A 22,580-nucleotide genomic window follows, 5' to 3' on the forward strand; every position below is an offset into this window, starting at 1 on the left:
GCAAGCAAACATTTAATACAAAGCAAATAAAGTGGGAGCTCCTGGTACAGCCGTACCAGCACAGCCTCCATATTATACAGGCGATTGCTTGGAGGAGGACTTTAGAGAAGCACATTTCGCAAAGCAGGGATGAGATCAGGAACCAGATGCGGACAACTGGCAACGTTCTTCGCTAGGCCCATGGAGATGGATGAGGATGGCCGTGCAGCATCCACACCTGGCTCCCTCGCTCACACAACTCATCCGCCTCGAAATCCCTTCTCTCTGGAGCAGCCAGGAGACATGCCACAAAAGGCAGAACAAGCGGAGCATGAAGCCAAATTAGTCAATTCATCAGTGGCTGGATCATTTCCATCTGAGAAATGTCTGCAGCATCCTCGCTACAGGGATCTACTTACGATAAAGGCATCCTGCGCTCTCTCCAAGTTGGGACCATCCCGGACAGCAACGGTACACCGTCTGGTGCTGCATGTTGTAGATTTGCCGGTTGTCCATATAGTACACCATCCTGAGATTAGATAAACACAGAGTTAGGCGGCCAGCATAGGTCTGCACAAGAAGACTTCTCTGGAGGAAGTACAAGCTGGATGGCCATCTGTCGGGAGTGTTTTGATTGTGCCTTCCCACCTGGCAGGATAGGGTTGGACAGGATGGCCCGTGGGGGTCCCTTCTTTGATGCAATGACAAAAACTATAATGAGAAAATGCCTAACTGAAGCTGAACAGTGAGAGTATCTACACAGCAGAATTGATGCAGTTTCTTATCACTGATGATGGAATCTATAGTTTACAGTTATGCAATCCCAGGAGTTGTCACACTCTTAGACAGAGAAGGCTCCAGGTCTAACTATGACTCCCAGGATTGCATCGACAACTCCTGGGATTGCATAATTGTATACTATAACATTATTCCATTTTATGTATTTAACTGTATTGCACTTTATTGCATTACTATCTTGGCTATTTGAAAAAGTCACTTTTTAATAGTATGAAATACATAAGATTGTGGGTGAACTACAACTCACATCATGCCAGGTTAACCCCCTGAAACTCCATCAGTATTTAAAGTTTGTTACGTTGGGCAAGTTTGCACTAGATGTATCATTGGTGGGGTTCGGTGTGCTCTCTGGCTGTAGGGTAAACTACAACTCCCACTATGGTGAGTCAATCCTCTCAAACCCCTCCTGTAGGTTATGTTAGTCATGGGGGTTCTGTGTGCCAAGTTTGGTCCAGGTCTATCATCAGTGGAGGTCACAGTTTCTCTGATTGTGGGTGAACTACAACTCCCAGAAAGGAAGGTCAGTTCCCCTAAACCTATCCAGTAATCAACTTTCAACATATTTGTGTGCCAATTGTTCATCCAGATCCATTGGTGTTTGGGTTCACAGTGCTCTCTGGATGTAGATGAACTACAACTCCCCCCAAATCAAGGTGAACTCCCCCCCCCCCCAGTATTTTTTGCTGGTCATGGGGTCTCCGTGTACCAAGTTTGGTCTAATTTATTTATTTACTTTACTTTACTTTACTTCTATACCGCTGTTCTCAGCACTCTGATCTTTGGTGGAGATCAGAGTGCTTACTGATTGCAGGTGAACTATAAATCCCAAGACCTACAACTCCAAAACGTCCTGACCAATTCCCCTCAAAACCTACCAGTATTTAAATTTGGGCATATTGGGTATGCATGCCAAGTATGGTCCAGATCCATCATGGTTAGGGTTCATAGTGCACTCTGGATGTAAGTGAACTACAACTCCTATAAATCCCTCCAAAGACCTCCAGTATGTTTTGTTGGGTCATGGGGGTTCTGTGTACCAAGTGAGTTCCAGGTCCATAGTTGGTGAGTTCTGTGTGCTCATAGTTGGAGTGAGTTCAGTGTGCTCAGTGAGTTCACTGCAGGTGAACTATACATCCCAGAACCTACAACTCCTCCAACTCATGGCAAATTCTCCCCAAACCTCTTTAGTATGTTCAGATGCACCTTAGAACAACTAATAATGTTTTTAGTCCATTTGAAGACTAAATAGGGATTGTTTGCTTTGGGGAAGTTTTGTTTGTTTGTTTGTTATCAAAAAGGAAATCAAAACTGGGATCTGCGGAACGATTTTATCCATTTCAATCCAAGCGAAAGCACGTGTAAAGATGCATCTGGGAAAGCAATCGCCGGTCATTACTCATTAGACAGCAAAATAGCTCCCAAACTGGACAAAACCCATCTGGATCGCATATCGAGAGAGTCGACATCTCCTGTTTTCCCCGCCGGCTTTCAGAAAACGGGCAAGCAAACATGAGTGAATTGGCAGACAACATTACATCATCCACACAAGGCTGTTCCATGGATTGGTTCAGAACAAGGCCTCGGTTATAGCCCTTTCTTTCCTTCCTCTGCTTCCTCCGTACACTTTCTCCTTCTCTTCTCTTTCCTTTCCTTCTTCCCTTGCTTTCATTCATACACATTCCCCCTCTTCTTTTGTTCTTTCCTTTCTCTTCCTTCCTTCCTTTCTCTTTCTATCCTCCCTTCTTTCCTCTCCTCCTCTCTCTACCCTTCTTTTTCTCTCTGTCTTCCCTTCCTTCATCTCTTCTTTCTTCTTTTCCTTTCTCTCTTCCCTCTCTTCTTCCCTTCCCTCTTTTCCTTCATTACCTTCTTTCTTCCCTGTTTCTCTCTTCCCTCCCTTCTTTCATCCCTTCTTCCCTTCCATTCCCTTCCCTCTTTTCATTCATTACCTTCTTTCTCGCTCTCTTCCCTCCCTTCTTTCATCCCTTCTTCCCTTTCTTTCTCTTCCCTCTTTTCTTTCTTTCATTCCCTTCCTCCCTTCTTTTCTCTCCCCCTCCCTTCTTCCATCCCTTCTTCCCTCCTTCCCTTCATTTCCTTCTTTCTTCCCTTCCTTTCTCTCTTCCCTCTTTTCCCCTTCCTTTCCCTTCCCTCCTTCATTCCCTTCCCTTCCTTCTTTCATCCCTTCTTCCCTTCTTTTCTCTCCTCCCTTCCTATTTCCATCCTTTCTTCCTTCCTTTCCTACAGCCCTTCTTTCTTCCTTTCTCTCTTCCCTCTCTTCTTCCCTTCCTTTCCCTTCCCCCTTTTCCTTCATTACCTTCTTTCTTCCCTGTTTCTCTCTTCCCTCCCTTCTTTCATTCCTTCTTCCCTTCCCTTCCTTTCCCTTCCCTCCTTCATTCCCTTCCCTTCCTTCTTTCATCCCTTCTTCCCTTCCTTTTCCTTCCCTATTTTCCTACCTTCCATTCTTTCTTCTGTTCCTTTCTCTCCTCCCTCCCTTCTTTTATCCCTTCTTCCCTTCCTTTCCCTTCCATCTTTTCTTTCATTACCTTCTTTCTTCCCTGTTTCTCTCCCCCTCCCTTCTTCCATCCCTTCTTCCTGCCTTTCCTTCATTCTTTTCTTTCTTCCCTTCCTTTCTCTCTTCCTCCTTTTTCCCTTCCTTTCTCTTCCCACCTTCATTCCCTTTCCTTCCTTCTTTCATCCCTTCTTCCCTTCCTCTTTTCCTTCATTACCTTCTTTCTTCCGTGTTTCTCTCTTCCCTCCCTTCTTTCATTCCTTCTTCCCTTCCTTTCTCTTCTCTCCTTTCCTTCATTCCCTTCTTCCTTCCCTTTTCTCTCTTTCCTCCCCTCTTCCATCCCTTCTTCCCTCTTTTCCTTCATTACCTTCTTTCTTCCATGTTCCTCTCCTCCCTCCCTTATTTCATCCCTTCTTCCCTTCCTTTCTATTCTCTCCTTTCCTTCATTCCCTTCTTCCTTCCCTTTTCTCTCTTCCCTCCCCTCTTCCATCCCTTCTTCCCTCTTTTCCTTCATTACCATCTTTCTTCTCTCCCTTCTTTCATCCCTTCCTTTCCCTTCTTTTTTCATTCCCCTTTTCCCTTTTTTCTCTTCAGCCTACCCTCTTCCATCCCTTCTTCCCTCTTTTCCTTCTTTTCCTTCTTTCTTCCCTTCCTTTCTCTCTTCCCTCTCTTCTTTCACCCCTTCTTCCCCTCCTTTCTCTTCTCTCCTTTTTCCATTCCCTTCTTTCTTCCCTCCCTTTCTCTCTTTCCTCCCTTCTTTCATCCCTTCTTCCCTTCCTTTCCCTTCAATCTTTTCCTTCATTCCCTTCTTTCTTCCCTTCCTTTTTCTCTTCCCTTACTTCTTCCATTCCTTCTTCCCTCCTTTCCTTCTTTGTTCCCTTTGCTTCTCTGTTTCCTTCCTTTTTTCAACCCTTATTCCTTTCTCTTCCCTTATTTCCCTTTTTTTCTTACCCTCCCCAGACCTTCTCTCTTTCCTTCTCCCTCTCTGTCTCCCTCCCTCCTTCTTTCTTTCCCTTTCCCAACTCCTTCCCTTCTCCCTTTCTTCTCCTTCTTTTTCCCTTTCTTTCCTTTCTTCCCTCCATTCTTTCCTTCTCCCTTCCTTTTATTCCCTTCTTCTTTTCCTTCCTTCCTCTCATCCACATGTCCCCTAATCTTGGCCTGACAGAGGATGATGGGAGTTGCGAATCCAGCCGCAACGAGTATTTCTAAAAAACTATAGCATCGCAAGGTACCTTCGGGGTGAGATAGAGCGGGGTAAAAATACAATAAACAAAATAAATAAATAAATACCTAACCCAGACCATGCATATAATTAATAATTAATCATAATAACATAATAACATAACAATTGGGCCAACTTCCCACACAGAATTCCCATGACCAACAGAAAATAGAGTTTGGTGGGCATTGACCTTGAATTTTGGAGTTGTGGTTCACCTAAATCCATAGAGCACTGTGGACTCAGACAATGATAGATCTGGACCAAACTTGACACAAATACTCAACATGCCCAAATGTGAACACTGGGGAAGTTTGGGTAAAATAGACCTTGACATTTGGAAGTTGCAGTTGCTGGGATTTATAGTTCACCTACAATCAAAGAGCATCCTGAACCCCACCAATGAGAGAATTGGGCCAACTTCCCACACAGAACTCCCATGACCAACAGAAAATAGAGTTTGGTGGGCACTGACCTTGAGTTTTGGAGTTGTAGTTCACCTAAATCCAGAGAGCACTGTGGACTCAGGCAATGATAGATCTTGACCAAACGGCACGAATTCTCAATATGCCCAAATGTGAACACTGGTGAAGTTTGGGGAAAATAGACCTTGACATTTGGAAATTGCAGTTGCTGAGATTTATAGTTCACCTACACTCAAAGAGCATCCTGAACCCCACCAATGAGAGAATTGGGCCAACTTCCCACACAGAACTCTCATGACTAACAGAAAATACTGTTTTCTGATGGTCTTTAGTGACCCCTTTGACACCCCCGCACGACCCCCCAGGGGGTCCTGACCCCCCTAGGTTGAGAAACACTGCCCTAAGGGGACTCAGGGCGGATTACAGAACACATATACAGCAAACATTCAAACATTCAATACCATTATACAACAGACAAGGGCAGACAATACACAAACAAAGGTAAATGCATATACGTTAGGAGCAAATAAAGAGACCTTGTTGCTTAGTAAAGACCCCATGCCAAGCACATAAAGCGTTCCCTGGGTCTTTGATGTCCTGCCGCTGCAGACAAACACCTTTCAGAGTTCAAAACGTTTGAACGTTGTCGGCAGGGATGTTTGTCTCCCTGCCGACAACGTTTCCCAGTGGACAGCTCCCGTCAGCCATGCATGCAACTGACAACAGTGACACGTTGCAAGGGATTCCTTACATACCATACATTACTTAAAGGTCGTCCTCAACTGCCGACATTTCTTGGGACCTGCATTCATTTTTTGTGGAACTGTGCATCCATCCCGGACTCTAGTCCGAACTTTAAGGGACCTGTCCGAGGTTCTGTGGCCAGCATGATGGATAACTCCTTTATAATAAGGTTTCCTGTTGACACAGAGAGTGCTCACTAATGCTTCCTCCTCATCTTGGAAAGAAGTGACAAGTGGAGTGCCGCAGGGTTCCGTCCTGGGCCCGGTCCTGTTCAGGATCTTTATTAATGACTTAGATGAAGGGCTAGAAGGCATGATCATCAAGTTTGCAGACGACACCAAATTGGGAGGGATAGCCAATAGTCCAGAGGACAGGAGCAGAATTCAAAACGATCTTGACAGATTAGAGAGATGGGCCAAAACTAACAAAATGAAGTTCAACAGTGACAAATGCAAGATACTCCACTTTGGCAGAAAAAATGAAATGCAAAGATACAGAATGGGGGACGCCTGGCTCGAGAGCAGTACGTGTGAAAAAGATCTTGGAGTCCTCGTGGACAACAAGTTAAACATGAGCCAACAATGTGATGTGGCGGCAAAAAAAGCCAATGGGATTTTGGCCTGCATCAATAGAAGCATAGTGTCTAGATCTAAGGAAGTAATGCTACCACTCTATTCTGCTTTAGTTAGACCACATCTGGAATATTGTGTCCAATTCTGGGCACCACAGTTCAAGAGAGAGATTGACAAGCTGGAATGTGTCCAGAGGAGGGCGACTAAAATGATCAAGGGTCTGGAGAACAAGCCCTATGAGGAGCGGCTTGGGGAACTGGGCATGTTTAGCCTGAAGAAGAGAAGGCTGAGAGGAGATATGATAGCCATGTATAAATATGTGAGAGGAAGCCACAGGGAGGAGGGAGCAAGCTTGTTTTCTGCTTCCTTGGAGACTAGGACGCGGAACAATGGCTTCAAACTACAAAAGAGGAGATTCCATCTGAACATTAGGAAGAACTTCCTGACTGTGAGAGCCGTTCAGCAGTGGAACTCTCTGCCCCGGAGTGTGGTGGAGGCTCCTTCTTTGGAAGCTTTTAAACAGCGGCTGGATGGCCATCTGTCAGGGGTGATTTGAATGCAATATTCCTGCTTCTTGGCAGGGGGTTGGACTGGATGGCCCATGAGGTCTCTTCCAACTCTTTGATTCTATGATTCTATGATTCTATGACATTAAGTCTAGACGAGTCCAACTGTAGGGGGTGGTGCTCTTCTCCATTTCTAAGCCAAAGAGGAGGCATTGTCCATAGACGCCTCCAAAGTAATGTGGCCAGCATGACTGCATGGAGCGCCGTTACTTTCCTATTGATCTACTCACATTTGCATGTTTTCGAACTGCTAGGTCGGTGTAGTCGAGTATAAGCCAAACCGAATATAAGCCGAGAACCTAATTTTACCGCAAAAAACTGGGAAAATGTATTGACTCGAGTATAAGCCGAGGGTGGGTGTAGCGAAATTGCTACTCTATGTTAAATTTTTGGTGTATAGCTCTATGTTTACATATGGCAAATAGGGAAGAATAGGCACAGACAGGGTAGCAACAACAGAGATAGGATTCATTTGCATATGTGAAGCCAATTGGTCACATGCAGATTAGTGTAGGCCCAGGATTTGAAAAGGCTGCTAGGCCAAAATGACAGTTGGGGAGAGCAGAGCTCAACATTCCAAAGGGGCGGAGCCAAGGGTCTGAAAGAGGCAGTTAGAGTGAGGGAGTTTGAAAATGACAGTTAGGAATCTGTGTGTGAAGAGGAGAGTTGGTTTTTGAGTGCCTGATAGAAATAAGCAGTTATGAAGATGTGTTAAAGACTTCTGATATAGAGAAGCAGTTAGTTAAATAGAGCTCGAGTTTTAAGGAACATAAAGAAGGCTAGTGTTGCCTTAGTTCAGAATATAATTCAGCCAAGAGTGTGTAAAGCAAGTAACATGTTTGTGAATGTGAAACATTGATAGTTTATTCAGAAAAGTTAATCAAGTAAATGATACTGACTGTAAGCCTCAAGATTGCAACAAAACCCAAATGTAACCACAAGCGTTGGAGCCAGAAGTTATAAATAAACTGTGTTACTTTGTTATACACAAGAGAGTTTCATTGCCTGTGATATAAAGTACAAAGGTTTAACAGCACACAGAAAGTCCCAGCCATTATAAAAGAAGAAACTGAATCAGTGTAAGGCAGCAAAAAGGTTTTTAAAGAGAAAATAATCTCTCTCTCAGTTGGCAGAAGCTAGGGCTAACAACGGGAGCTCCCAAACTAGAAAACTTTAGGGATGTAAAGCTTCCCAAATTTTGTGGGCCATGGTGGTGCAATGGGTTAAACCGTTGTGCTGTTGAACTGCTGGCCTGAAGGTTGGCAGTTCAAACTAACGGGACAGGGTGAGCTCTCACTGTTAGGCCCAGCTCCTGCCAACCTAACAGTTCGACAACATGCAAATGTGAGTAGATAAAGAGATACAACTTCAGTGGAAAAAGGCATAAGATACTTCAAGCAGTCATACTGGTCACGTGGCCAGGAGGTGACAACTTGGAAATGGGGAACAGCGCTTCCTCAGAGGCAGAGATGAGAACCACCTCCAAAGCCAAAAAGGAAAGGAGAACCTCTGCCTTTGTATTTGAGTGTCCCATTGTATTGTAACCAGGCATTGAACGTTTGCCAGTATGTTCACACTGTAATCCAGTCTGAGGACTAACAGTAGGATCCAAGTGTTTTGGAGTGTTGCCACAGCAATTACAATGGAACTGTTGCACTCGGATTCAACAAAACAAGGGCACCGACCTCCACTTGTAGCCAACGCACCATGGCTGGCCTCCGCAGCCCGGTGTCGATACTTTCACCGAACGGGTAAAGCCTTGGATCCGCGGCTGCTGGCGGCTGCCCATTACAAGCTGTCGACTGGCACAGACATTTGGCCTAAAAGAGAAAACAAACAGGTAATACCATATATTCCGGCATATAAGACGACTGGGCATATAAGACGAACCCCAACCTTTTCCTCCGCCATCAAACTCCACTGGACCAGCCACGTTGTCCGGATGCCCAACCACCATCAAAGCCAGCCTTAAAAACTCTGGCATAGACACTGAGAACTGGGAAGCCCTGGCCCTTGAGCATTCCAGCTGGAGGTCAGCTGTGACCAGCAGTGCTGTAGAATTTGAAGAGGCACGAATGGAGGGCGAAAGAGAGAAATGTGCCAAGAGGAAGGCACGTCAAGCCAACCCTAACCAAGACCACCTACCGCTTGGAAACCAATGCCCTCACTGCGGGAGAAGACGCAGATCAAGAACAGGGCTCCAGTCACCTACGGACCCATCACCACACTGAGCACACACTATCCTACTTGGACAACGAGGGATCACATAAGTAAGTAAGTAAGTAAGTAAGTAAGCCCTTGTGGATAGTGAATTATAGACCTACTTATTCCACTTCGATCTCATCCTCCTTCAAGGACATTGGGGTAGAAAATAAGAAAACAGTTCTCCTTTTTGTGCTTTTTAAAACCCAATTTCTCAAGTGAGCTTCCATGACTGAGTGGTGAATCAAACCCTGGTTTCCAGAGTCCTAGGGTGCATCCACACTACAGAATTAATGCAGTTTGGTACCACTTTAAATGCCATGGCTCAATGATCTTAGGAGTTGTAATTTGGTGAGCCACTAGTCTCCTTTGGCAGAGAAGGTTCAAGATCTATGATCTATGATCCCATAGCTTGAGTGGTGTCAAACTGCTTTAATTCTACAATGGGAGACGTACCCAAAGTGTCCTGAACCAATTGTGCCATGAGCACATTTGGAAGCCATTGTCCACTCCATGTTTGTGCCCCCAAACCAAATGTGTTTACTGTCCAGCCAATGTCATTGAACAAAGCCGACGAAAGGGTGGAATCCATTGTCTTTTAGGAAGTGGGAATTGCGGGGAGCAAGGAGGCCGGATGGGCTAAAGTAAACCAAAAGCAGCAGGACCATCAGGAGACTGGTTCCATTCATGGATGATGCATAAAGCTGGGAGGAAATCCTAGATTAAAGGAGAGCCAAAGTGACCCATTTAAGGTGGAATCAGGTGTCAAACAGGGATGTGTTATTGCCCAAACTTTATTTTCCATCTTCATCGCTGTGATCACAGGAGCTGTCTTCATAGACCTATCAGCGGCTTATAATACTGTGAACCACCGCCTCCTTCTGAGAAAAATGTATAATATCACAAAGGACGACCACCTCACCCGCTTCATAGGAAACCTGCTACAAAACAGGAGCTTTTTTGTTGAATTCCAGGGCCAGAGAAGCAAATGGCGGAGACAGAAGAACGGCCTGCCTCATGGAAGCATGCTTGCTCCATCCATGTTCAACATCTACACAAATGACCAGCCACTGCCAGAAGGGACAGAGAGTTTCATCTATGCAGATGATCGTGCCATCACCGCCCAAGCAGGGAACTTTGAGATGGTAGAACAGAAGCTCTCCGAAGCTCTAGGTGCTCTTACTGCCTATTACAGGGAAAACCATCTGATCCCTAACCCATCTAAAACACGGGCATGTGCCTTTCACCTTAAGAACAGACAAGCATCCCGAGCTCTAAGGATTACCTGGGAAGGAATCCCACTGGAGAATGGCAGTGCACCCAAATACCTGGGAGTCACTCTGGACCGTGCCCTGACCTACAAGAAGCACTGCCTGAATATCAAGCAAAAGGTGGGTGCTAGAAACAATATCCTATGAAAGCTGACTGGCACAACCTGGGGATCACAACCAGACACAGTGAAGACATCTGCCCTTACACTTTGCCACTCTGCTGCTGAATACGCGCACCCAGTGTGGAACATATCTCACCATGCTAAAACAGTGGATGTGGCTCTTAATGAGACATGCCGCATTATCACGGGGTGTCTGTGCCCTACACCACTGGAAAATTACACTGCATCGCTGGTATTGCACCACCTGACATCCATCAGGAAGTAGCAGCCAAAGGACCAAGACATTGACATCTCCTGCCCATCCCGTTTGGGTATCCCCTGTTTGGATATCATCAGCACACCAATGCCTTAAATTAAGAAACAGTTTTCTAACATCTACAGAGATACTCGCAGGAACACCTCAGCAAGTGAGAGCCCAAAGATGGCAGGCTAAAACCCAGAACCTCAACCAATGGCTGATACCAAATGAGAGACTCCCCCCTGGGCACACAGAAGCCTGGGCAACTTGGAAGGTGCTGAACAGACTGCGCTCTGGCACCAAGAGATGTGGAGCCAACCTTCAGAAATAGGGCCACAAAGTGGAATCCACGACATGCGAGTGTGGAGAAGAGGTAACCACAGACCACCTACTGCAATGCAACCTGAGCCCTGCCCCATGCACAATGGAGGACCTTCTTATAGTAACACCAGAGGCATTTAGAATAACACCAAGTTTTTTTTAACTCCATGTTCTTTTTAAAATGCATTGCAACTGTACCCTTGTTTCACTCCTGATACAATCTATATATATAAAAATGCTCTGTGCATAATGAGTACCTTAAAAACAAAAGAACCAATGAACGAAATCACACCAAATTTGGCAACAAAACGTCTCACAACACAAGGAGTGACCATCACACAAAAAATTATGATTTTGTCATTTGGGAGTTGTAATTGCTGGGATTTATAGCTCACCTACAATCAAAGAGCATTCTGAACTCCACCAATGATGGAATTGAACCAAATTTGGCACACACAACTCCCATGACCAACAGAAAACACTGGAAGGGTTTGGTGGGCCTTGACCTTGAGTATGGGAGTTTTAGTTCACCTACATCCAGAGAGCACTGTGGACTCAAACAATGATGGATCCGGACCAAACTTGGCACAAGCCCTCAATACGCCCAAATATGAACACATATGGAGTTTGGAGGAAATAGACCTTGACATTTGGGAGTTGTAGTCACTGGGATTCACAGTTCACCTACAATCAAAGAGCGTTCTGAACCCCATGAACGACAGAATCGGGGCAAACTTCCCACACAGAACCTTGATGACCAACAGAAAATACTTAAGGCCATCCAGTCCAGCTCCCTACATCAGGGCAAGAAAACGTAATCAAAGTCCTTCTGACAAAGAGCCATCCAGCCATAGATATAGAGATAGATAGATAGTAGGCCTGGGTAACAACGGAAAAATTTGTTTCTAAAATCGATTCGTTTTTTGGGGGTTTTTGCGTTTCGATATTTAAAAGAATTCCGAAATTTTCCTTAAAAAAAGTTCGATATTTACGAAATTTCGTAAATGGTAAAAAAATTACAAAACAATAACGAAACAATAACGAATCGATTCGTTAATGGCGGCCGCAATCGCGCAATACGCTAAAAAAACTTCTGAAGCTTCCCTCTCCCTCTGTTGTTGACTGTTGGTGTGATATTATAATTTTTTTTCACTAATTAAACAAAAAACAACTATAAAACTTGCCCCAGACATGAGGAAATAATAACGAAATGACCTCAAACCGATAACGAAACGAATACATAACGAAATACGAAGCATTTACGAAACGAATTGAAAAATTCGTTTCGTTTTTAAGTTGCTCCAGAATGGTTCGTTATCGCTTCGTTAACAAAAAAAATAACGAATTTTTAACGAATTACGAATTAACAAAACGAAACCGCCCAGCCCTAATAGATAGATATGATATGATATGATATGATATGATATGATATGATATGATATGATTTACAGACAGAGAGATATAGTATCATAGATTTGAAAGGGACCCTTAAAGAAGGACAACGATATCTTGCATGTTCCAGGATGGGCAAACCAGACACTCTCCACAATCAACATGACAAAGAAACAACAAGAAATACTGTTTAACCAAAAAAACACAAAGGAATTACATATATTAGAAACCAACACTTTCTCATTGCTTTATTTTCCAGATCAACAGACTGGGCCACAGCAACGCGTGGCAGGGGACAGCTAGTAAATAAATAAATCTAAAATGTAACCTACGTCAGTTCGCAAAACAATGTGTGAACAATGACAATATAATCAATACTCCATTTTTACTCTGAACAACTTGTTATTCTGTAATCCCATTCCTGTAACTTCTTTTCCCCATCTCTTGGCTTGGTCCATGAGTTCCCCTTTGCAAAAATGCAGAGAGGTTCAGCCAAGGAAGCTTCTTTCCCAACGGGAAAGCAAACACCAAAACGTTTTCCCAGATCAATCTGCTGTTTGGCAAGCGGATGTTTGGATCTTTCCGCCTGGCAAGCAAGTTTGACAAAGAGGCTCCAAAGCTTTGGCCAGGAAGCCAAACAAAAGTAGGCTACCCTACTTTTAAGTCACTGAACAGACAGACAATGAGGACTGTCCTTACATCCTTTGTGCATGAAGGGACCTCCTCCAGAGGTTGGTTTTCACATTATTCACCAACTTCCTTTGAGAAAAAGAAAACTCAAGCCATATTTTCAAGAAGAAAGTCAGGCAGATGGATGGAATGATGGATGGAAAGAAAGAAAGATCAGAAAGAAAAAAAGAATCCTAGAGGTTGAAGAAACTCTATATAGATAGATAGATAGATAGATAGATAGATAGATAGACAGATAGATTGATAGATAGGATAGATAGACGGATGGACGGACATAATCAGAAAAAGATAGATAGGTGGATGGATGGATGGATGGATGGATGGATGGGAAGGAAGGAAGGAAGGACAGAAGGAAGAATCCCAAAGCTGGAAGAAACCCCAAACCCCTGTAGATAGATAGTAGGCCTGGGCGGTTTCGTTTCGTTAATTCGTAATTCGTTAATAATTCGTTAATTTTTCATTCAGTCCAGAGCTATTCCTATTAGGAATGAACAACCCAGACATAAATAGGAATGATGAAAAAATCCTCTTTTACCTTACCACCGCGGCTGGAATCTGTATAGCCAGAACATGGAAAAATAAGGAACCAGCAACATACAGTTCATGGATCACCAAGGCCACAGACATTATTAACATGGATCTCTTAACCCAACTGCTAAGGAAGACTGAAACAATAAATAGCAAACAGATTGGAGTAAATTTCTAACCTTCTTAAAGAAAGATAACATAAAGTACTAGTAGGCTATTAAACAAATATGGCTGAGGGGGCCACTGAAACTAAATCAATAAAAGACCTCTATGAGTAATAAGTCCAAGATAATAAGACTTAGTGAAAGATAATCGGATACTGTGTTCGCGGATAACCCTGGAAGTCAATTTGAATGTATGGTAACTGTTAGTATGTGTAATTATCTATGTTGGTATGTATGGGAGAGGGGGGGAGGGAGAAGGAAGTTTAGGGAGGGCAGTAGAATATACTATATAACCAATAATTATGTAAGAAACATAATAGGAGAAACTGCCAGTGAGTGAGAATCACACCGTCTGTATGCGTAGTTGTTCAATGTGCTTTTTTATACTGGAAATCAATAAAGACTTTATAAATAATAATAATAATAATAATAATAATAATAATAATAATAATTCGTTAATTTTTCCAATTACAAAACGATAACGAACCATTCTGGAGCAATCATTAGAAAAAACGAATTTTCAAAAACGTTTTGTAAATGCTTCGTATTTCGTTATTGTATTCGTTTCGTTATTGTTCTGAGGTCGTTTCGTTATTATTCCCGCATGTCTGGGCCAGTTTTATGGTTTAATTAGTGAAAAAAAATTATAATATCACACCAACAGTCAACAACAGAGGGAGAGGGAAGCTTCAGAAGGTTTTGGAGGTTTTTTAGCGTATTTCGCGGTCGCGTCCGCCATTAACGAATCGATTCGTTATTGTTTCCGAAATCGATTCGTTAATTTTTTACCATTTACGAAATTTCGTAAATATCGAACTTTTTAAAAGGAAAATTTTGTAATTATTTTAAATATAGAAACAAAAAAAACCCCCCAAATACAAATCGATTTTAGAAACAAATTTTTGCGTTGTTACCCAGGCCTAATAGATAGATAGATAGATAGATAGATAGATAGATAGATAGATAGATAGATAGATGGGTGGATTGATGGATGGACGGACGGACGGACGGACGGACGGACGGACAGACAGACAGACAGATAGATAGACAGATAGATTGAGAGGTGGATGGATATATGAATGGATGGATGGATGGATAAATAGATGGATAGCTAGATGGATAGATAGATGGATAGATAGACGGATAGATTGAGAGATGGATGGATGGATGGATGGATGGATGGACAGGCGGACAGACAGACAGATAGATGGATAGATAGACGGATAGATTGAGAGATGGATGGATGGATGGATGGATGGACAGGCGGACAGACAGACAGATAGATGGATAGATAGACGGATAGATTGAGAGGTGGATGGATGGATGGATGGGCAGATGGATGGATGGGCAGATGGATGGATGGGCAGATGGAGAGATAGATAGAATAACAGCCAGATGAATGGATGGATAGATAGATAGATAGATAGATAGATAGATAGATAGATAGATAGACATAATCAAAAAAAGATAGATAGGCAGATGGATGGATGGATGGATGGATGGATGGATGGAAGGATAGGAAGGAAGGAAGGAAGGAAGGAAGGAAGGAAGGAAGGAAGGAAGGAAGGAAGGATCCCAAAGCTGGAAGAAACCCCAAACTCACAGACAGATAGATAGATAGATAGATAGATAGATAGATAGATAGATAAGATCAAAGAAAGATAGGTGGATGGATGGATGGACGGACGGACAGGAAGGGAGGAAGGAAGAATCCCAAAGCTGGAAGAAGCCCTAAACCCATAGATAGATAGATAGATAGATAGATAGATAGATAGATAGATAGATAGATAAGATAGATAAGACAGACAGACATAATAAAAAAGATAGATAGGCGGATGGATGGATGGGAAGGAAGGAAGGAAGGAAGGAAGGGAGGGAGGGAGGGAGGGAGGGAGGGAGGGAGGAAGGAAGGAAGGAAGGAAGGAAGGAAGGAAGGAAGGAAGGAAGGAAGGATGAAAGAATCGCAAAGCTGGAAGAAACTCCAAACCCGTAGATGGATGGATGGATGGATGGATGGATGGATGGATGGATGGATGGATGGACGGATAGATAGACGGATAGATTGAGAGATGGATGGATGGGCAGATGGATGGATGGGCAGGTGGATGGATAGATAGAATAACAGATAGGCAGATGAATGGAAAGATAGATAGATAGATAGATAGATAGATAGATAGATAGATAGATAGATGGAAAGATACATAGAATGAAAGATTCATAGATATTGTTTATTCCTACATTGTTTAATCCTACTTTAATGTTTGTAAAAAAATTCATTTTTTAAATTGTGTAGATTCTATTGTGTGTGTGTTAATCACTTTGGGTCTCTTTTTAGAAGGGTTAGGCAGGATATAAAAAAATATCATAATAATAATGTTGGTGGTGGATGATGATGGAAGGGCATCAGATCCCATCTGATTGTGGATGCTAAACATGGTTAGCCCTGTGGTTAGTACTTGGATGGGAGACCACCAATGAATATCAGATATTATAATTGTAAAGATAATAATACTGTAAGAGCACCCAGTCTGATCTTGGGTGCTAACTGGGGTCAGTGTTGGTTATGCCTCAGGGGAGTGTGCTTGCTCCATCAATGTTTAACATTGACACAAATGACCAGCCTCTGCCAGAAGGGACACCGAGTTTCATCTATGCTGACGATTGTGCCATCACTGCTCAAGCAGGGAGTTTTGAAATGGCTGAACAGAAGTTCTCCGAAGCCTTAGGTTCTCTTACTTCCTATTAAAGGGAAAACCAGTGGATTCCTAATCCATCTAAAACACAGGCGTGTGCTTTTCATCTTAAGAACAGTCAAGCATCTCAAGCTCTGAGGGTGACCTGGGAAGGAATCCCATTGGAGCATTGAAGCACACCCAAACACCTGGGAGTCACCCTGGACCATGCTCTGACCTACAAGAAGCACTGCTTGAATATCAAGCAAAAAGTGAGTCCTAGAAATATCATACGAAAGCTGACTGGCACAACCTGGGGTTCACAACCAGACACAGTGAAGACATCTGCCCTTGTGCTTTGCTACTCTGCTGCTGAATACGCATGCCCAGTTAAAACAGTGGACATGGCTCTTAATGAGACATGCTGCATTATCACAGGGTGTCTGCACCCTACACCACTGGAGAAATTACACTGTCTAGCCCAGTGGTTCTCAACCTGGGGTCTCCAAATGTTTTTGACCTACAACTCCCAGAAATCCCAGCCAGTTTACCAGCTGTTAGGATTTCTGGGAGTTGAAGGCCAAAAATATCTGGGACCCCAGGTTGAGAACCACTGGAGCCGGTATTGCACCACCTGACATCCGTCGGGAAGTAGCAACCAATAGTGAAAGGACCAAGGCAGTGACATCTCCAGTTCATCCCTTGTTTGGGTATCAGCCAGCATGTCAACACCTTAAATCAAGAAATAGTTTTCTAAGATCTACAGAGACACTCGCTGGAACACCCCAGCAAGCGAGAGTCCAAAAGTGGCAGGCTCAAACCCAGAACCTCAATCAATGGCTGATACCAAATAAGAGACTCTCCCCTGGGCACACAGAAAGGAGGAAACCATGAAAATGAACAAAATCTGGCTACCAGTATTTAAAAAATTACAACAGCAAAACAACAGAGAGGAAACGATCAAGGACATCTAATCACCTCCCAACAAAAGATTGCCCCAGGCACTAACAAGCGACACCAAACAACTGCCAGGCCATCAAATGCTAGTCATGGTGGTCAGTTGAAACATTCACACCTAGCTCCAGCAGACAAGAGTCCTTTGTCCCACCCTGGTAATTCCACGGATATATAAACCCATTTTCCTAGTTCCAATAGACCTCACTACCTCTGAGGGTGCTTGCTATAGATGCAGGTGAAATATCAGGAGAGAATGCCTCTAGAACAGTGGTTCTCACCCTTCCTAATGCCGTGACCCCTTAATACAATCCCTCATGTGGTGGTGACCCCCAACCATAATATTGTTTTCGTTGCTACTTCATAACAGTCATTTCACTACTGTTATAAATCATAATGTAAATATCTGATATGCATGATGCATTTTCTTTGATTGGACCAAACTGGGCACAAATACCCAATACACCCAAATGTGATTTTGTAATTTGGGAGTTGTAGTTGCTGGGATTTATAGTTCACTTATAATCAAAGAGCATTCTGAACTCCTCCAGCAATGGATTTGAACCAAACTTGGCTCCCATGACCAATGGAAAACACTGGAAGGGTTTGATGGGCATTGACCTTGAGTTTGGGAGTTGTAGTTCGCCTATATCCAGAGAGCACTGTGGACTCATGCAATGGTGGATCTGGACCAAACTTGGCACGAATACTCAATATGCCTATATGTGAACACTGGTGGAGTCTGGGGAAAATAGATCTTGACATTTGGGAGTTGTAGTTGCTGGGATTTATAGTTCATTACAATCAAAGAACATTCTGAACTCCACCAACGACAGAATTGGCTCAAACTTCCCACATGACCATCAGAAAATGTTTTCTTATGGTCTTTGGCAACCCCTCTGACACCCCCTCGCGACCTCCTCAGGGATCCTGACCCCCAGGTTGAGAAACACTGCTCTAGAACATGGCCATATAGCCCGAAAATAACCAACAACAACCCAGTGATGCTGTTCATTTTCAATCTGGAAGCGGCACAAAAGTGCATAGTGTAGATGCACCCAGAGGCAGCCCTAGGTAATTTTCAACAGTAAGCAAACATTATTTTGGCGCCCCCCCCCCCCCCAAACCAAACATTGATATATATTTTCTGTTCGTCATGGGAGTCCTGTGTGCCATATTTGGTTCAATTCCATCATTGGTGGAGTCCAGAATGCTTTTTGATTGTAGGTGAACTATACATCCCAGTAACTACACTTGCCTCACTTGCTCCCTTGCCTGGCTCACTTTGGGTCCGGAGGCGTGCCTGAAGACATGTGTTCTCCAAAATTCACCTCTTCTCCTGACTTTCTCCTCAGCCATTGGGACCAAGAGAGAGAGAGAGAGAGAGAGAGAGAGAGAGGTGGAGATGCCCACCTTTCCTGAAGGTAGGCACAAAAACATAGGAGGGAGCGGAGGTGGGAGATAACTCCAGCCGGAGGGGCTCTCTCTCTCTCTCTCTCTCTCTCTTGGTCCCAATGGCTGAAGAGAAAGTCAGGAGAAGAGGCGACTTTTGGTGTGCACGCTGAGGTCTTCAGACACGCCTCCAGACCCGAAGCGGGCCAGGCGCGGTGGCTCTGCCCCTTGGCCCACCCGCGGATTGGGGAGAGGAGAGGAGGCGGGTGGAGCACCGGGAGATCGGGAAAGGGAGCCGGTCATGGGGAAGGGATCGAATGCGGAGAACGATTGAGCGCCGGCTCTGCTAGCGCACCCGGTGGCCGGGTGGAGCAGGAACGAGAGGGGCTAGGCGAGGCTCAAGGGCCCGGCCCCTTCGGGAAGAAGATCGCTCAGCAGCGAGACAAGAAAGCCGAGCCTCCCCCTAGACTGGTAGGGCTGTTGTGAGCTGAGGGGGCGCTCCTCAAGTGGTGGTTGAGGAGCATTTACAGAGGCGCCTCTGCGCCCCTGGCAAAAAAAAGTGTTCTGCGACCGCTTACTTCGCGTAATGGACGAGCCACCCCTGGATGCACCGGGCAAGTTTGGGGTGCCCAGAGCAGACAGGGACCAAGACCTCCTCTCCCTTCCCAACTCCATCCCATTATCCTGTTATGAAGAGGAGACTCACATGCCAGGGTGCAGCTGGTTGCCCTCGAGGGCCATCAATGGGAGGGCAAAGATGGACAGGGTCCAGAGAGCCATGGCCAGTGCCTTCTCCTTCACTTTGTCCTAAAGCCACTGTGCCGGACACTCCACCTCTTCTCGGGACAGGCAAAAGCGCATGGCTCCAGGCATCCAAAGAGGATGAGAGCTTGGACACTTCTCTCTCCGACTGTGGTCGCCTTCAGTACTTTGAACTCCGAAGTCCTTCTGCTCCGCCAACTTTGGCAAACTTTCTTTGAAAATCCAGAGCAAAAAAAGAAAAGAAAACAAAGCAAAAGGGAAGTCAGGGAAGCGCACACACCTTTCCTTCCCAAGAAACAATGAACTTCCAAAGGCAGGGAAAGAGGAGAAAAAGAGTCAATGCCAGGATGGTCCTCCCTCTTCCCAGTCCTTCAAATTGGGAGGTGGGGGCAACATTCCCTTCCTTTCTCCTCCTTCTCCTGCTTTGGAAATGTGTCTCCCCTCCCCTCGCCAGATCTCAGGTTGGGAGGAAAAGAAGGCCGGCGCCAGATGGGAAGACAGGCAGGCCCGGTGCGCTTTGCTTGCTCTTTTCTCTCTCTTCTTCAATAGTGTCCACATACCAATGAGCAAAGGGGGGCCGCGGCGCCACCAAAGGGACCCCAGAGAAAAGGGGAGGCAAAGCAAACAGCCGGCTTTGCTGCACAAACACAGGCACACTCTTGCCTCTCTCTGCGCATTGTTGGCTAAGGCCACGCACATGTTTCCAATCTCCTCTCTGAGTGCCTTACTATAGAGCAAGACCCCTCTCCACGGCTCCAGGTGTAGAGGCATATCAAAGAGGGATATGAATCGAACATGTATTTTTCCTAGTTCCAAAAAGAAAAATAGGTTCCCCTAAAACTGTGGAGACCAAAATCCATTTTCCTAGTTCCAACAGACCTCACTACCTCTGAGGATGCTTGCCACAGATGCAAGCGAAATGTCAGGAGAGAATGCTTCTAGAGCATAGCCATATAGCCCGAAAAAACCTACAACAACCCAATAAAGTATGTTGTCGAAGGCTTTCATGGCAGAATCACTGGGTTGTTGTGAGTTTTCCGAGCTGTATAGCCATGTTCCCGAAGCGTTCTTTCCTGACGTTTCACCCACATCTATGGCAGGCATCCTCAGAGGTTGTAAAGTCTGTTGGAAACTAGGGAAATTGGGTTTATATATCTGTGGAATGTCCACATGCTTGCGATAAAGAACAACACTCAGGATATCACTATGGCTGGATTATGCTGGAAGGATCGCATGTGGAGGGACGACTGCACTTCTTTGATTTGTTCCCCCTATTCTCACAATTATTTAACATTCTTCGGGCCAAACATTCTACAGAATTCTTTGGAGGATTTCTTTTCCTGGGTATGTTTTCCTTAAAAGTCCTCCTTGGAAAGCAGCAAACACTCCCCACCTGCCAGAAAGAGTAGGATTTCAGCTGGACCGAGCCATAAGCGCTTCTTATTTATTGACTTTGGCACCGCTTTGGGGCAGCTCTGCGAGTAGCAAGGCCTGCTGCTCCAGGATGTGGGATACATAGAGTTGCATTTCGGGGGCCAAGACACCTCTGGGCATGAGCCAAGAGGGACACATCTATTCCCAAGCAAGGATTAGGGCTTTAAATGACAATACTGAAGTCTATGAAGAATTTTAAAGGGTCTGGCCCTGAAGGAGAGACCCTGCAGACCCACCAAAAAAGGGCTCGCTATAGTGGTGAGCAAGAGAAACCGCAATTTTAAAAGATTTTTCCCTAAGTTCCCAAAAAGAATCTCAACAAAGTTGAAGGAAGCACCACCGAGATGATTTTATTGCGATCCAGCTGGAAAGGATGCAAAGCCGCAATATTTCGCCAAGCTAAGCATAACGTGTACAAATAAAAGCCATTTTTAGACAGAAACAGGATAGTCAGTTTTGAATTTCCCGCTCCCCGCCCCTCTGCCGGCCCGACGGTGATTGGCTGGTGTTTGAATAGCTGGAAGGAGGCTTGGCCGCCTCCCCAGCACCTGAGCCAATCACTGGGCTCTTGCCGCCTCGGCGTCCTGACAAATTAGGAGAGAGGGAGACGGGACAAGGGGAAACAATGCATTCTTGAGTGGATTATGGAGATTTTCAGATGTCCAATTGACAGACAAGTCCTGAGGGCCTGTGAGCCAGTCTGGCTATTGTGTATGAGTGGTTGTAATAAACATTGATGTTTGGCGATCCTGCCAAGATCTGGATTTTTCCAGTGCTGAGAGGCAGGACAAGGGGAAACAATGCATTCTTGAGTGGATTATGGAGATTTTCGGATGTCCAATTGACAGACAAGTCCTGAGGGCCTGTGAGCCAGTCTGGCTATTGTGTATGAGTGGTTGTAATAAACATTGATGTTTGGCGATCCTGCCAAGATCTGGATTTTTCCAGTGCTGAGATATAGGAACAATGGGGGAACTTTGGTGGAAGTATCGGTGAGAGAAAAGTTGAATGGGTGACAGATTAGGACAAGGTGCAGCTTTCCGAAGGCCCCCTCCATTCCCATTGAGATATGATCATAATTGCCAAATGACCACTTCCTCTGGGGGACTAAGTCCGAGCCCAGAGGTCATGATCCCTTTCTATTGTCCATGCAATTGTGTCTTTGATAAGGGTCTTTTCAACTGAAGATTTCCTCCTTTCCAAGACCAGGGAGGGGCGATTTCCTTGTATTTTTTATACATTTTTCAATAAAAGGGGAATGGGGCAAAAAGGTCAGGAAAGGGTCAGATACACAGGGAGAAATATAGAAATATAGAAATCATGATACAGAAAATATATCCACTTATCCCTCCCCCTCCCCCCATGTCCCATAGGGAAATTTATAAGAGCCTCAATCATGGCTCAATATATGTCGATAGTTCATTATGGGGAATCCATTGATGAAAGTATGTCCTTAGAGGGAGAAAAAGTCTTGATGTGGGGCAAAAAGGTTCAAAAATCATAAGGAAAGGTTTGGTGATTCCACTGAGCCAAGATATGGAGCTCTGCATTGCTAAGGCTGAAGCTGGGGAAAGAAGCGAAAGGTTGCTCAAGGTTGCCAAGAGTCCCTGGTTGAGGCTGCTGCTGGGG

General features: G+C 44.6%; 1 protein-coding gene across 3 annotated transcripts in view; it reads right to left on the reverse strand.

Moving 5' to 3' along the window:
* MEGF6 (multiple EGF like domains 6) overlaps nucleotides 1-20,202 on the reverse strand; it is a 232,694-nt gene extending 212,492 nt beyond the window's left edge. For 2 of the 3 annotated variants that reach the window (XM_067472776.1, XM_067472775.1), the window contains exons 1-3: nucleotides 19,462-20,201; nucleotides 8,495-8,629; nucleotides 399-508 (exon numbers count right to left, since the gene is read on the reverse strand). In XM_067472776.1, the coding sequence (XP_067328877.1) occupies nucleotides 399-508; nucleotides 8,495-8,629; nucleotides 19,462-19,535 (319 nt within the window). In that variant the 5' untranslated portion in view covers nucleotides 19,536-20,201. Of the gene's footprint in view, nucleotides 1-398; nucleotides 509-8,494; nucleotides 8,630-19,461 lie in introns of all 3 variants that reach the window. The other variant, XM_067472777.1, reaches the window with a different exon arrangement.
* Nucleotides 20,203-22,580: the final 2,378 nt, after the last annotated feature.

The sequence above is a fragment of the Anolis sagrei genome, chromosome 13 (genome assembly GCF_037176765.1).
Source record: "Anolis sagrei isolate rAnoSag1 chromosome 13, rAnoSag1.mat, whole genome shotgun sequence".
NCBI lineage: Eukaryota > Metazoa > Chordata > Lepidosauria > Squamata > Dactyloidae > Anolis > Anolis sagrei.